Below are 12,130 nucleotides of genomic sequence, written 5' to 3'. Positions count from 1 at the left end.
CATTTTTTTCGTCCAACAAACCCGGCAGACAGATGTCCATTGTAGAGCCATTTTTTACATGAGGAGTTGAAGCCCCGTTGGAATAGTTTTACTGCAGAATTTCTGAAGTTTTTTCCACTTATTTGTTTAAACTAACAATACATACCTGCACAATACTTCTACTTCACGTAGAATAACAACAAATTTTCTTTCTATGGAAAGGTAACACTTAATTTTCACACTATTTTTGCAAGAGAAAAAACAACAACAAACCGTTCCAGCAAATTGAACGAATATTTCGTGCAATATATCGTTCAACAAGCGCTAAAAAATCAACAAAATTGAACGGCCTGCTGAGAGGGTGGTTCCACTAATAAAAAGTTGGGATCGCTTTTCGTGATTTTCGACTTCTCCCTGATTCAGTCTTCTTGGTTGTCGACAAACGTTCTCTGAACATTTTTGTTACGTTCACTCAGGCAAAAAATGTATGGAATTTGATAATGATTTTGTATGTTTTTTAACCACAAGAATATCGTATGCGAATTATAAGAAGTCGCGAAAATTGCAATTCAAATAAAAAGCTTTATGATATTCATACGAAATTTTTAGGAACATTGTACGAAATTTCTATGACAAACATAACTTCTTTCATATATTGCGGAATTCATAAGTTGTTCGTATGAAAACTATAATAGTGATAGATGAGATGTACATTCCAGAGGTAAATTTTTCATATTAATCTTATAAAATGGTGATTTTGGTGATTTTCGATGCCTTATGATTTTCACTACTCAATTTTCCTGAGTGCTGGTGACAGTCAAATTGACAATGTTCCATAATTTCGAGAAATTGGCATGTGGGTAGTTCAGAATTTCACAATACGCCGAATTGCAATATTTTTTCGCATTTCTCCTCTTGTTTCAAATTTCAGGACGAGTAAATTATACTATAAATAGCAAATTCACTGTATTTTTCGGTTATCTAAGGCTTGTTTTGCCTGCGTTGCCCTGACAAAGAAAAAAAGTTTGAAATAAAACGTCATTTTCATGGAGACGCATGGTAAATATAAAATCAAATGCTTTTGACGAATAAAAGTAAATGAATTCAACCAAAAAGTTAGTGAATTGTATGGAAGTAATTAGTTTTTAAGTGACTTGAATAGCAATTTTATTAAAAATGATTGCTGGTTTTAAAAGTAATGCACATTTTTTTATTCAATATCAATTGAACTCTAACGTTTCACTTTTCATCATCATTGAATAGTATTAAATTTTGCTATCTGTATTTGCAAATATTTGGTTAAACTCTGCGGATGTAGTCCCATCCATTCCCCTTTTCAAAACTAAACGCAAATCTCTTTGTGCTTCTCTGATTACGTTAACAAGACCGTGAAACAGTCATTTCACCGAAAGGACTGTTTCGCCGAAAGGATCATATCGCCGAAAGGGACAGTTCCCCGAAAGGGTAATTTCGAATACATCATATTATTTTTTTTATTATGTCCTCTATATAATTGATGTGGCGTAGCCACATAACCAACTCGACGGCACAAAGTCGCTGAAGCGACGCCAGCTGAGTGAAATTAAGCCACATATGATATTTTTCACTCAGTAAACGGAAAATACCACAAATATTTGCCTGGTAGTTACACCTATGCAGATGCTATGATGCTTTGTAGCTAATAAAGTCAATAAATTTTTTTTCGAAGTTCGTTCTGAGGTTCATGAAACAATCTATTTCAAGAGTACGAGAATCAATCTTTATTGAAGAAGTACAATTGTTGGTCTACAAAACGGGCGTTACCGCTATCATCTTTCATTTGTATTTATTTTAAATCAATTCCAATTACGCTATGGAGACCATTGCAGGGTTCTGCGAAATGACCCTTTCGGTGAAATAGCTTTCGATGAAATGGCTTTCGGAAAAATAGCATTCGGCGAAGTTACGCTTTCGGCGAAATTACGCTTTCGGTGAAGTTACGCTTTCGGCGAAGTTACGCTTTCGGCGAAATGGCTTTCGCCATGATCCGTTTAAAAATTCTTATAACTCAGTGTGATTTAAAAGTTAGTTTGCAATTTTGCATGAACAAATACGATCCCAAAGTGCACTCGCGTTCGTAGTTTTTGGTCGGGATCGTTTCATCATTGGTGGATTTCATCGGCAGTGGAGTTTCAGCCGCCACGAAACTCTCGAAATCAATATTTCTCAGTGTGATTAGAAGGAGCACTATCTTCATAATAATGACTCAACTTTGTTCTTGGTTTTCTGCACCGACCGTTCTTTAAAAACTAGAAGAGAATCGCTTTTTTTCATACTCAAAATTATTCACCATAAATGGTTTGCATCGTACTGAAATTTCACATGTCAGCCATAATAAGAAAAAGCCTGGGTTGGCGGTTCAATGCATAGGGCGCTGATCTTACAAGCCAATTGTCATATTTTCGAGCCCCGACCTGGAAGGATTCATAGTGTCAGTAGGATCGTAGTACTAGTCATGCAATGATTCTGTTCGCTAAGAATCGACTGCGAAGCCCGTTAAAACAGAAAGGCCAAATTCCACAAACGGAATGTAATACCAAGACTTCTTTTGCTTTGCCTCAATTAGAATAGACTGTAAGATATCAATATTTTTTTTGCGATTGCAGCGCATTTTGGGGGTCCATCTTGTACTTCTGTTTCCTAGGATCGGTTCATTCATTATTGTTATTACTCACACACACATATATACGATTGTTAATCGGAATGATCGAGTTTAGTTGAATACCATAAATTACTTTAAACGGAAAAGGTAAACAATATACATTTACACAAGATATACTAATTCGTTGATGTGATCCAAAATTGTAGAAGAGCTAGTCGATTGCGACTGCAGACGGCGAACATTTCTATTTAATGAACCATATAATCGTATGCTCCTAAATACCCATGCTACCATTACCATGTAATTCTAGTGCTGCTTTTAAACGAAGCATTATCCAACACTTATAGACCCTTTGAATGCATTTTTGATCGATTCCTTGTTGGTTGTTGTTTCTTAAATCAGTGTATTGTAATTCAATTTTTCAGATGCATTTTTTACACCATATATAGGTCACGGAGATTCTGTTCGAATTGTAGATGCTGAATTAGGTACCCTAGAACGAGAACTCGCCCACAGCTCGACCACCCGCCGCCGGGGCTTGACGAGGAGAGAATCGAGTTCAGGTAAGACTGCAAAGCAGGAGCCGCGGTATAGTAGAGTAATTCACGCCACTTCTCAATTACAGATGCCTCCGACAATGACCCTCTAGTTGTAACCACAGATAAGGGCAAAGTGCGGGGAGTTACGTTAGAAGCTCCCAGCGGAAAGAAGGTTGACGCCTGGATGGGTATACCTTATGCGCAGCCCCCTGTTGGTGCGCTAAGGTTTAGACATCCTCGGCCAGTCGAAAAGTGGGCAGGAGTTCTCAACGCCACGAAACCACCAAACTCGTGTGTCCAGATCGTGGACACAGTGTTTGGTGATTTTGCTGGGGCCACTATGTGGAACGCTAATACGCCATTATCGGAAGACTGTCTCTATATTAATGTGGTTGTGCCGCACCCGAGACCTAAGAATGCCGCCGTGATGCTGTGGATATTTGGAGGAGGATTCTACTCTGGTACCGCTACCCTGGATGTTTATGACCATCGTACGCTGGCGTCCGAAGAGAATGTCATCGTCGTTTCACTCCAGTACCGCGTCGCAAGCTTAGGTTTTCTGTTTCTGGGAACTCCAGAAGCACCCGGTAATGCTGGATTGTTTGATCAAAATCTTGCCCTTAGGTGAACCAGTTACATGAATTGCATTTGGTGTAGCACACATCTATCGTTGGATTGTTTTTCATTTGTAGGTGGGTTCGTGACAATATTCATAGATTTGGTGGTGATCCTGCACGAGTCACTCTGTTCGGCGAAAGCGCCGGGGCGGTTTCCGTATCACTACACTTACTTTCAGCACTTTCTAGGGATCTTTTCCAGCGAGCCATCCTTCAAAGTGGATCTCCGACGGCACCTTGGGCCCTGGTATCACGCGAAGAAGCTACGCTCAGGTGTGTATTCGTTCTCTGGAATAGATTCATTAACTAAACCTCACTGATTACGTTTATCCGGAATACAGAGCTCTTCGGTTAGCCGAGGCAGTTAAATGTCCCCATGATGCTACGAAACTTAGCGAAACCATTGAATGTCTTCGCTCGAAAGATCCAAACGTACTAGTTGACAACGAATGGGGCACTCTAGGCATATGCGAATTTCCTTTTGTTCCAGTAGTCGACGGTGCATTCCTTGATGAAACACCACAACGATCACTAGCCAGCGGTCGTTTTAAGAAAACGGATATCCTGACTGGAAGTAACACTGAAGAGGGTTATTATTTCATAATTTACTATCTGACGGAACTGCTCAGAAACGAAGAAGGGGTTACAGTATCACGAGAAGAGTTCCTGCAGGCCGTCAGAGAACTGAACCCATACGTTAACGGAGCAGCGAGACAAGCGATTGTGTTCGAATACACTGATTGGATTGAACCGGAGAATCCGAATAGTAATCGAGATGCTTTAGATAAGATGGTCGGCGACTATCAGTTCACCTGTAATGTTAATGAATTCGCCCTACGATACGCGGAAGAAGGCAACGATGTCTTCATGTATTTATACACCCATAGAAGCAAAGGTAATCCTTGGCCTAGGTGGACTGGAGTAATGCACGGTGACGAAATCAATTACGTGTTCGGCGAACCGTTGAATCCTGCTCTCGGATACATAGAAGAGGAGAAAGGATTCAGCAGAAAAATTATGAAGTATTGGTCAAACTTCGCCAAGACAGGGTTGGTATCTGATTATTCGATGTTTTTTCAAACGTTCTAATGCTGACTGACCTGCATGCGTTTCTATCTTGCAGCAATCCAAACTCGAACCCTCCTACATCCGATCTTCCTGAATGGCCGAAACATACTGCTCACGGTCGACACTACCTAGAACTAGGACTCAATACAAGCTTCGTGGGACGAGGTCCACGATTGCGGCAGTGTGCATTCTGGAAGAAATACTTGCCGCAACTAGTAGCAGCTACCTGTAAGTAATTTACTTAATATGCATTTATAAAAGCTTCACTCTAACGTCATCCAGAACCAATAGTATAACCTAATCATACGCTTGAAAATATTTATTCAAATATTCGTATTGGTTAAACGTCAAAGCTGTTTGATTCTTATACAACATTGATTCTACATCAGGACTGTTACTTGAAGATTTTTTACACAACAATGAATACAATTGAAATAAAACAGGATTTTTTTACCTTTCTTAAGCTTGAAGGTTACGGCCTTAAGGTCACAATGAAATTTAACTTTTTTCCGCAGTGTTGAGTGTGATATATTATTTAACCGAGATCGCAAAATATCCTATTGTGTGTGTATGTGTAACGAAAACATATGCTCAGTTTTCTGCGTTCAAAAAGACCTTCTGGATCCACACAGAATTTTTAATCTTCAACCGGATTTGACTTCCAGTCTGATAGGGTATAGGGTGATATGTGCAAATAGTTGAAAAACAATATGCTCTCATTTTTCTCTGAGATAGAAAAACAGATTTCAACAAGCTCAGGTTAAACTGAAAGGCCCTTTATTGCAGTTGAGTTTGATCTCATCCTACATTCGGTCCATTAATTTCCGAGTGTTAAAGTGATTCAAATTAAATTTCAAGAGTGTTTTATAATTCCAGTATACCGCTAAGAAGTGAGAGTGAAAATAAAAATGTGTCAATGACGAACATTTGGTGTGAACCAGCCTTAAATATTTTGTTTGGTAGGTATCTGCCAAACATATTTAATATACATCAAGCTATTGAGCAAGCATCACGTTTTTCATCTTTTTTTTATTTAAAAGATATTTTTATTCAGGCCTATTTTTTTTTGAGTTGGATCTTGTTGTCACCTTTTTCTAGGGGGAGAAGAGCTTCCATTTCTTTCCTGCGAGGATCGAGGGGCACTTCGTTCGTGGTTCATCTCGTCATCCATTGCCGCATCGATGGTATTGTTGTCGATTTCCGTCTTCTTTTCGTTGCTAGTTGCTGGTTGGTTGTTAACTGCAGCTGGTGTACTTTGTTCTATAGGGGATGATGATGGATTCTTTGAAGAGGATGCTTCATTGTTGGTGGCTGTCACAGGTGTACTGAGGTTGCTTGGTGTTTGTGTGAAGGAAGCACCGTTGTCCTTTGGTCTAGTTGTCTCCTTGTCCAGTTTATCACATGGCTCACCGTAGTGAACAGCTTTCTGGCAATATTGATATGTGGCCATCTGATTGTCATAGGTAACAAGTGATTTGCACGGAATTCTTGTATCTTGACCGAAAATCACATAAGAAGGTATAGCCTTCTTCAAGTGTATGCGTAATAAACGTACGCCATTTAGAATACCGGGAAAAAAATTCTTCCACTTTTCTTTTTCGATAGAGAGAATCTCTCCGTTTTGGGACATAGTTTTACGAATACATGAATCGGTGACCATGCACTAGCACTTCTATAGCACTATCATCCATATATACTGGAATGTTGTACTTAATGTTCTCGTGCTCCACATAGGACACATTGTTATTGTCTTTTGCGAATTAAATTGCATCCAACTCTTTATAAAACTGGATGTAAATAACATTATTTGTCTTATTGCATAGAAGTTAATGCACACGTTTAATGTCAAGATGCATTTGCTCCTTAAGCAAACCTTCAAGTTCTCGTATCGAAGGTCGAATTTTGCACTGCCTGAACAACAATTGTATTCTTTCGTGTCGGCGGTAGCTTTTATTCGTTTGGTTCACTCATTTCGAGGTCGTTATATTGTTCACTACACAATACTGTACTTGGTTTCTTCTGTCCCGAACGTAAGCGGTTTTGTTATATCGACTGACTTGGATGAGATGTGAAAGCGAACTGACGTTTTTCATTTTGTTGAATCAGAAAGTGATGATTTGCGAAAAGCATTAACTTTTTTTTAAATAGTGGTTTTAACCTTAAGGTCATTCGCCTCTTCGGGCTAGATAAACTTTCTGATCCAATGTGCGGGGTTGGGAATCGAACCCAGGTGGGCTGCGTAAAAGGTATTGACTTACCCATCACGCTATACCCGTCCCTTAGGCATTAACTTTTTGTTTTCTTTTGAAGAAAAAGCCTCCAGAGTCGCATTCCAGGTAAATGTCAATAGCAAACAAAGAGCAAGGTAACAGAAAGTTTTACCATCATATCAGGAATTGTTAATTCTAGTTTGTCATAGCAATACTTGATAGTTTTTGATATTCCATGGAAGGATATAATAACTGTTTAACATCACTATTAGTTATTGCATCTGATTCTGTTATTGATAAAGTATTTCAATTGAATTGAGCACAACTGATCTTCGAATAAAAAACAACTTAATAAGCGCCTCAGAATTAGATATGAAAAATGTTTATAACAATATTCTATTCTGAATGATAAATGCCAACCCTCTGCGAAATTTGTCTTCTAGAAATATTTTACTCTTGGTTTGGTATTACAACGATAGAATTTGCTATATTGTTTTTATTCACTCATGCAGATTTAGTTATTATTTTTGATATTTTAACTCTTATTTCAAACAAAATACTGTTACGTTTTAACATTGAGTTTTTTGGTTTTAATAATAAAGTTTGCTGTTGGTTTGCAAATCACTTCTACCTGTGATCTAACGCTTATTAAGGCATACTACTGTGTAGAGATGGGCAAAACAGTTCATTTCAAAGAACCGTTCAGTGATGCAAAGTTCTACTGAAAGAACTAGTTCTCCAGAGCCGTTCGTTCGTTCTTTTCATAGTTGGTTTGTTTGTTCAAAGACTAAACGAGAACTTAGTGTTGTTAGGTTAGGCGAGGGAAAAAAAGGTCCCACGAATAAGAACTGAGCTTTCGTGATGCAGCTTTCTTATTACAGAACTACCGTTCTCGAAAAATGGTTTAGCGAGCAAAAAAAAAAGTCCCACGACTTTGAACTGAAGAACTACCGTTCTCGAACAAAGAACTACTGCTCATTCATTCTTTCAAAAGAACTAGTTCTCTTGAACCGTTCGCGAACGAATTGCCCATCATTACTACTGTGGGCTCTAGGGATATCTCTAGTCAACAGCGAATGACTGCAATGGAACAGTCCAAAAGTGTGGAAAAGGGGTGTCACACGAAAAACATATGGAAACCCGAAAAAACAACAGCAAAATCCTGCTTCATACACACGAAAGAAAATCAACCTCAAATTGTTACTGGCGATAAAAAATGGATTTATACTATAAATCCTAAGCTGAAAAAATCATGGGCTAATCCGGGACAACCATCAATTTCGAAAACAATTCCAGATCGTTTCGGCAAAAGGCAATGCTATGTGTTTGGTGGGATTAAAAAGGTATGGTGTATCTTGAGCTTATAAAACCTGGTGAAACTGTTAATACTAATCGCTACAGACAACAAATGATCAATTTTCACTATTAATGGATTGAAAAACGTCCAGAATGGGGTAGCGAGAAGTAATTTTGTTACACGACAATGCACTTGCACACAAAGCAAAACCGGTTTAGTCTACAATCAAAGCACTTGGCTGGTAGCCGCAACTCCATCCGCCGTATTCTCCAGACTAGGCCTCTTCCGACTATCATTTTCTTTCATCGAAAAAAAAAAAATTCATCGCTCGGCGAATGACCGTAAGGTTAAAACCGAGGGTAAATAAAGCAACGTAATAATAATAATAATTCTTTCATCGATGGGCCAAGTGCGGTTGACCGTTTTCGGTACCGAGCATGGTTTCGGTCGCATCGGTCCCGCTCATAAAATTAAAAGGTATGATTCACCAAATCATAGGACCACCGACACAAAAAAAATACTAAACCGACACAAAGAAATATTTTCAGTGATTGAGTTGTGTGGACTTACGTTTCGTTCGCTAGTAAAACAGACATTAACTATGGATGGTTATAAACCATGAGTTTTTTTATTGACTAATATGAGGTAAACATATCTGTACTGTTCGTTGAAGACGGTCAATTCAGTTATCCAATTTATAACCACGATGCTCTTTCGATCGCCAAAATTCTTCATTCTTTGTTACCAATCAAAATGTTCTGCATGAGCTGTCCATTGATCAATCTGTTCATAATCGAGAGATGTGAATGCTAAGTGTGATACTTGTTGTGATCGTTGATCACCTATACATCTATGTACTTCTTTAAAAACTACATGGTAGTTTCCATAGACAAAACGAGTAGTAAAAATTTGACCATTCATAACAATACACTACAACTTTATGAGTTGACGAATTTAATCAGTTATCATGAATCTAATTTTTTTTTATTCCTATGATTTTCGAGTTTTCAAATCCAAACAGTAAAAACCGTGCAGATTATTAGAAATTTTGTTTCATTGTATCCTTCTAGGGCTTGCAAATTGAAGCAACGAATATGAACAAAAGGGTTTCACCATCTGTGCTATTCACACACATTCGTATGTCAGGTAGAATTCATAGCGCAACGCAAGCAAGGAGAGCTGCTTCGTTCGTTCATTAGTTCATGAATATGCCCGGTTGCTGAGACCTATGCTTCATGAGGTTAGCATTTGATGAATGGTTCTCATATTGTAGATGCCTATGAGGAAACTAGCATCATAACTTTTAGTTCCGATGAATATTAATTTAAAGAACATTGCTTTCAGTGTTTCTAGGATATATACACAGTGAAAACTGACAAAAAACAAATTGATCGTTTTGAAAATGAGCTCAAATGCAAAATTTCTGCTATAAAATGTTTAAAGTATTTTTGAAATGTGATCAAATTTGGTCTTGGAATGCGAACATTACGTTAAAAATGATTTCTGTAAACCTACACTTTAAAAATAAACCGTAAACATTGCCTATATGACTTTGCTTCGCGTCTTGTAGCACGTCGTGAAGTAAGATCTTCTTTCTCGTACAATACTAACGAGAGCAAACCCTTCATTTCATTACATTGTCATGGATTACTTAGTTCATGTGTTAACTAAGACTGAGAGCACAGACAATTTACTTGACAAGGGGAATTGGTCTGCTCAGTAGCATATACTCACACGCATCCAGTTTCTCTCTAATATAGGTCTCTCATTCAGCTATGTCAAGCAAAGCGTTCACAGCAGATGTTTTTTGTTGCTTCGTTCGTTTGAGGATTCACAATACAAGCCCTGCCTTCTATATTTAATTTATGACTATGATTTAGGTTTCAGATATAACAATATACCAAATATGTTTTGACACTTCTCATAAGTTATACCTGAAAATACAAATTTTTTATATGGAAAACACAAAAATTTTTATATGTTGTGTTATGTTATTGTCATGAAATATGAAATCAAATGAAAATTTCACATTTTTTAACATAATCGATTTAATTTTTTTTAGTGTGTTAACTTCCGTATTCAGAATAAATCTGCTTATGTACATCCATGACTATTACAACACAATCTTTATTTGTGTTTGTTTTACGTTTATTGTGACCGGGTTTGCCGGTTCAATGCATAGAATACTGGTCTTACAAGGCAGTTGCGCTATGTTCGAGTCCCGACCTGGAAGGCTTCGTAGTGTCAGTAGGATCGTAGTACTAGCATGCAATGATTCTGTACGCTAAGAATCGGCTGCGAAGCCTGTTGAAACATAAGGTCAAATTCCTCTACAGCAATGTAATACAGACTTTGCTTTTTTGTGAATCAGAGGATGTTCCAGTTTGTTAACAGAAAACTTCCAAAACCAGCGAAAAATCGAAGTGGAACATGTATCTTTGTTTGAAATCAATGTGATATCTTTTTCGTCGATTTTTCGTAAAAAAAAACCTGCTTAATCCACCTAGCAGTGAGATAATACCTTTTTTTATCAATCCGCATGTGTTTTTTGCATGAATATTCATCGGTGTTTCAGTTCTCATGACATTATTTTAATGACCGTCGATTTAAGCGGTAATTTGAGATTTTAATCACTCATTACTCTGTAATATCGAAACTGCAAATCGGATCGAATTTGAATCTGAAAGTGTGACAATCGATTGAACATTCCATGATATGACGGAGTAAGTTCCACTTTAGAGTTTATGGTAATTAAGGGAACTGCCAAGGCCGGTTTGAATTTTAAAAATTCATCATTCTTTAATTCAGAATCGGAAGTTAGAATTGTATAAAATTAATTAATTTTGTCTTCGTAGATCTGGCTTGTTTTTTTTTTTTTTTAAACGATTGAGCTTTGAGAAACGATTCGATACTGGAACCGGAATCCGAAAATCGATGTAGCCGAAGTCAGATAAATTCACACAAATTGATACATATAAATCCATACAGCGGCACTGGCTAGCCGAGTGCAAATTACACTCGGGGCGTGTAAAATTCTTTGCGAGTGGAATAATACGTCATTTGAAAAATTAATTAGTTGTGAATTGTATCGTTTGTAGAATTCTGTCACCAGTAAAATTCATAATTTTTTTCTGTGTAGTTTATTCTACGTCCTTCTAAAATATTTATATAGAATAACGTTATTTTGTAGTAAAAAGTTCATGCGGGGGTATTTTTGTAGGATGTTCTAATGTTGTTGATAAAAAAATTGACAGTTATGAGAAAAGTTACGCAATCTTTTGATTATTTTTCACATATTTTTACAAAAACTGTGCAAACAAATTTTATTATCTTCCTCAACTGAATTTTTAAGGTTTTATAATATTTTTATAGTCCAATCAATTACATGGAACTTTCACCGTGTAAACAGGCCTGGACATTCCCGAAAAAAGTTTTTTTAGAAGGAAACTGCCATAATGAGCGGTCATAATCATACCCTATCTATTTCTATTTTCACTAATACTTCTTTTGTGTGTAATTTACCACATTTTCCAGCTCAACTGGAGATCGGATCTTTTCCCCAGTTTGCTTCGAATGTTCCAGGTATGTTTGGAAAATATAAAGATTTGATTTTTCTCTGATTATATATCTGAATTGTGAGTTAGTATCAGCATCGATGTTACACATTACGTGTCTATGATCCGAAAAGTCGTTTCATTTGACACGTCATGCCACATTTGGTGCTAATTGACCATTACGTAGCATGAGGTTTTGTAGTTTTTCGTTTATTTTCATGCACA

General features: G+C 37.3%; 1 protein-coding gene across 16 annotated transcripts in view; it reads left to right on the top strand.

The window, feature by feature from the left end:
• LOC131429444 (acetylcholinesterase) overlaps positions 1–12,130 on the top strand; it is a 265,785-nt gene that overhangs the window by 242,543 nt on the left and 11,112 nt on the right. For 13 of the 16 annotated variants that reach the window (XM_058593571.1, XM_058593569.1, XM_058593560.1 and 10 more), the window contains 6 exons: positions 3,046–3,183; positions 3,246–3,783; positions 3,852–4,049; positions 4,118–4,825; positions 4,900–5,072; positions 11,886–11,933. In XM_058593571.1, coding sequence (XP_058449554.1) covers positions 3,046–3,183; positions 3,246–3,783; positions 3,852–4,049; positions 4,118–4,825; positions 4,900–5,072; positions 11,886–11,933 — 1,803 coding nt within the window. The remainder of the gene's footprint in view (positions 1–3,045; positions 3,184–3,245; positions 3,784–3,851; positions 4,050–4,117; positions 4,826–4,899; positions 5,073–11,885; positions 11,934–12,130) is intronic. The other 3 variants (XM_058593572.1, XM_058593574.1, XM_058593573.1) reach the window with 3 other exon arrangements.

The sequence above is a fragment of the Malaya genurostris genome, chromosome 2 (assembly GCF_030247185.1).
Source record: "Malaya genurostris strain Urasoe2022 chromosome 2, Malgen_1.1, whole genome shotgun sequence".
Classification (NCBI taxonomy): Eukaryota; Metazoa; Arthropoda; class Insecta; order Diptera; family Culicidae; genus Malaya; species Malaya genurostris.
This window is presented reverse-complemented; position numbering and strand designations above follow the sequence as displayed.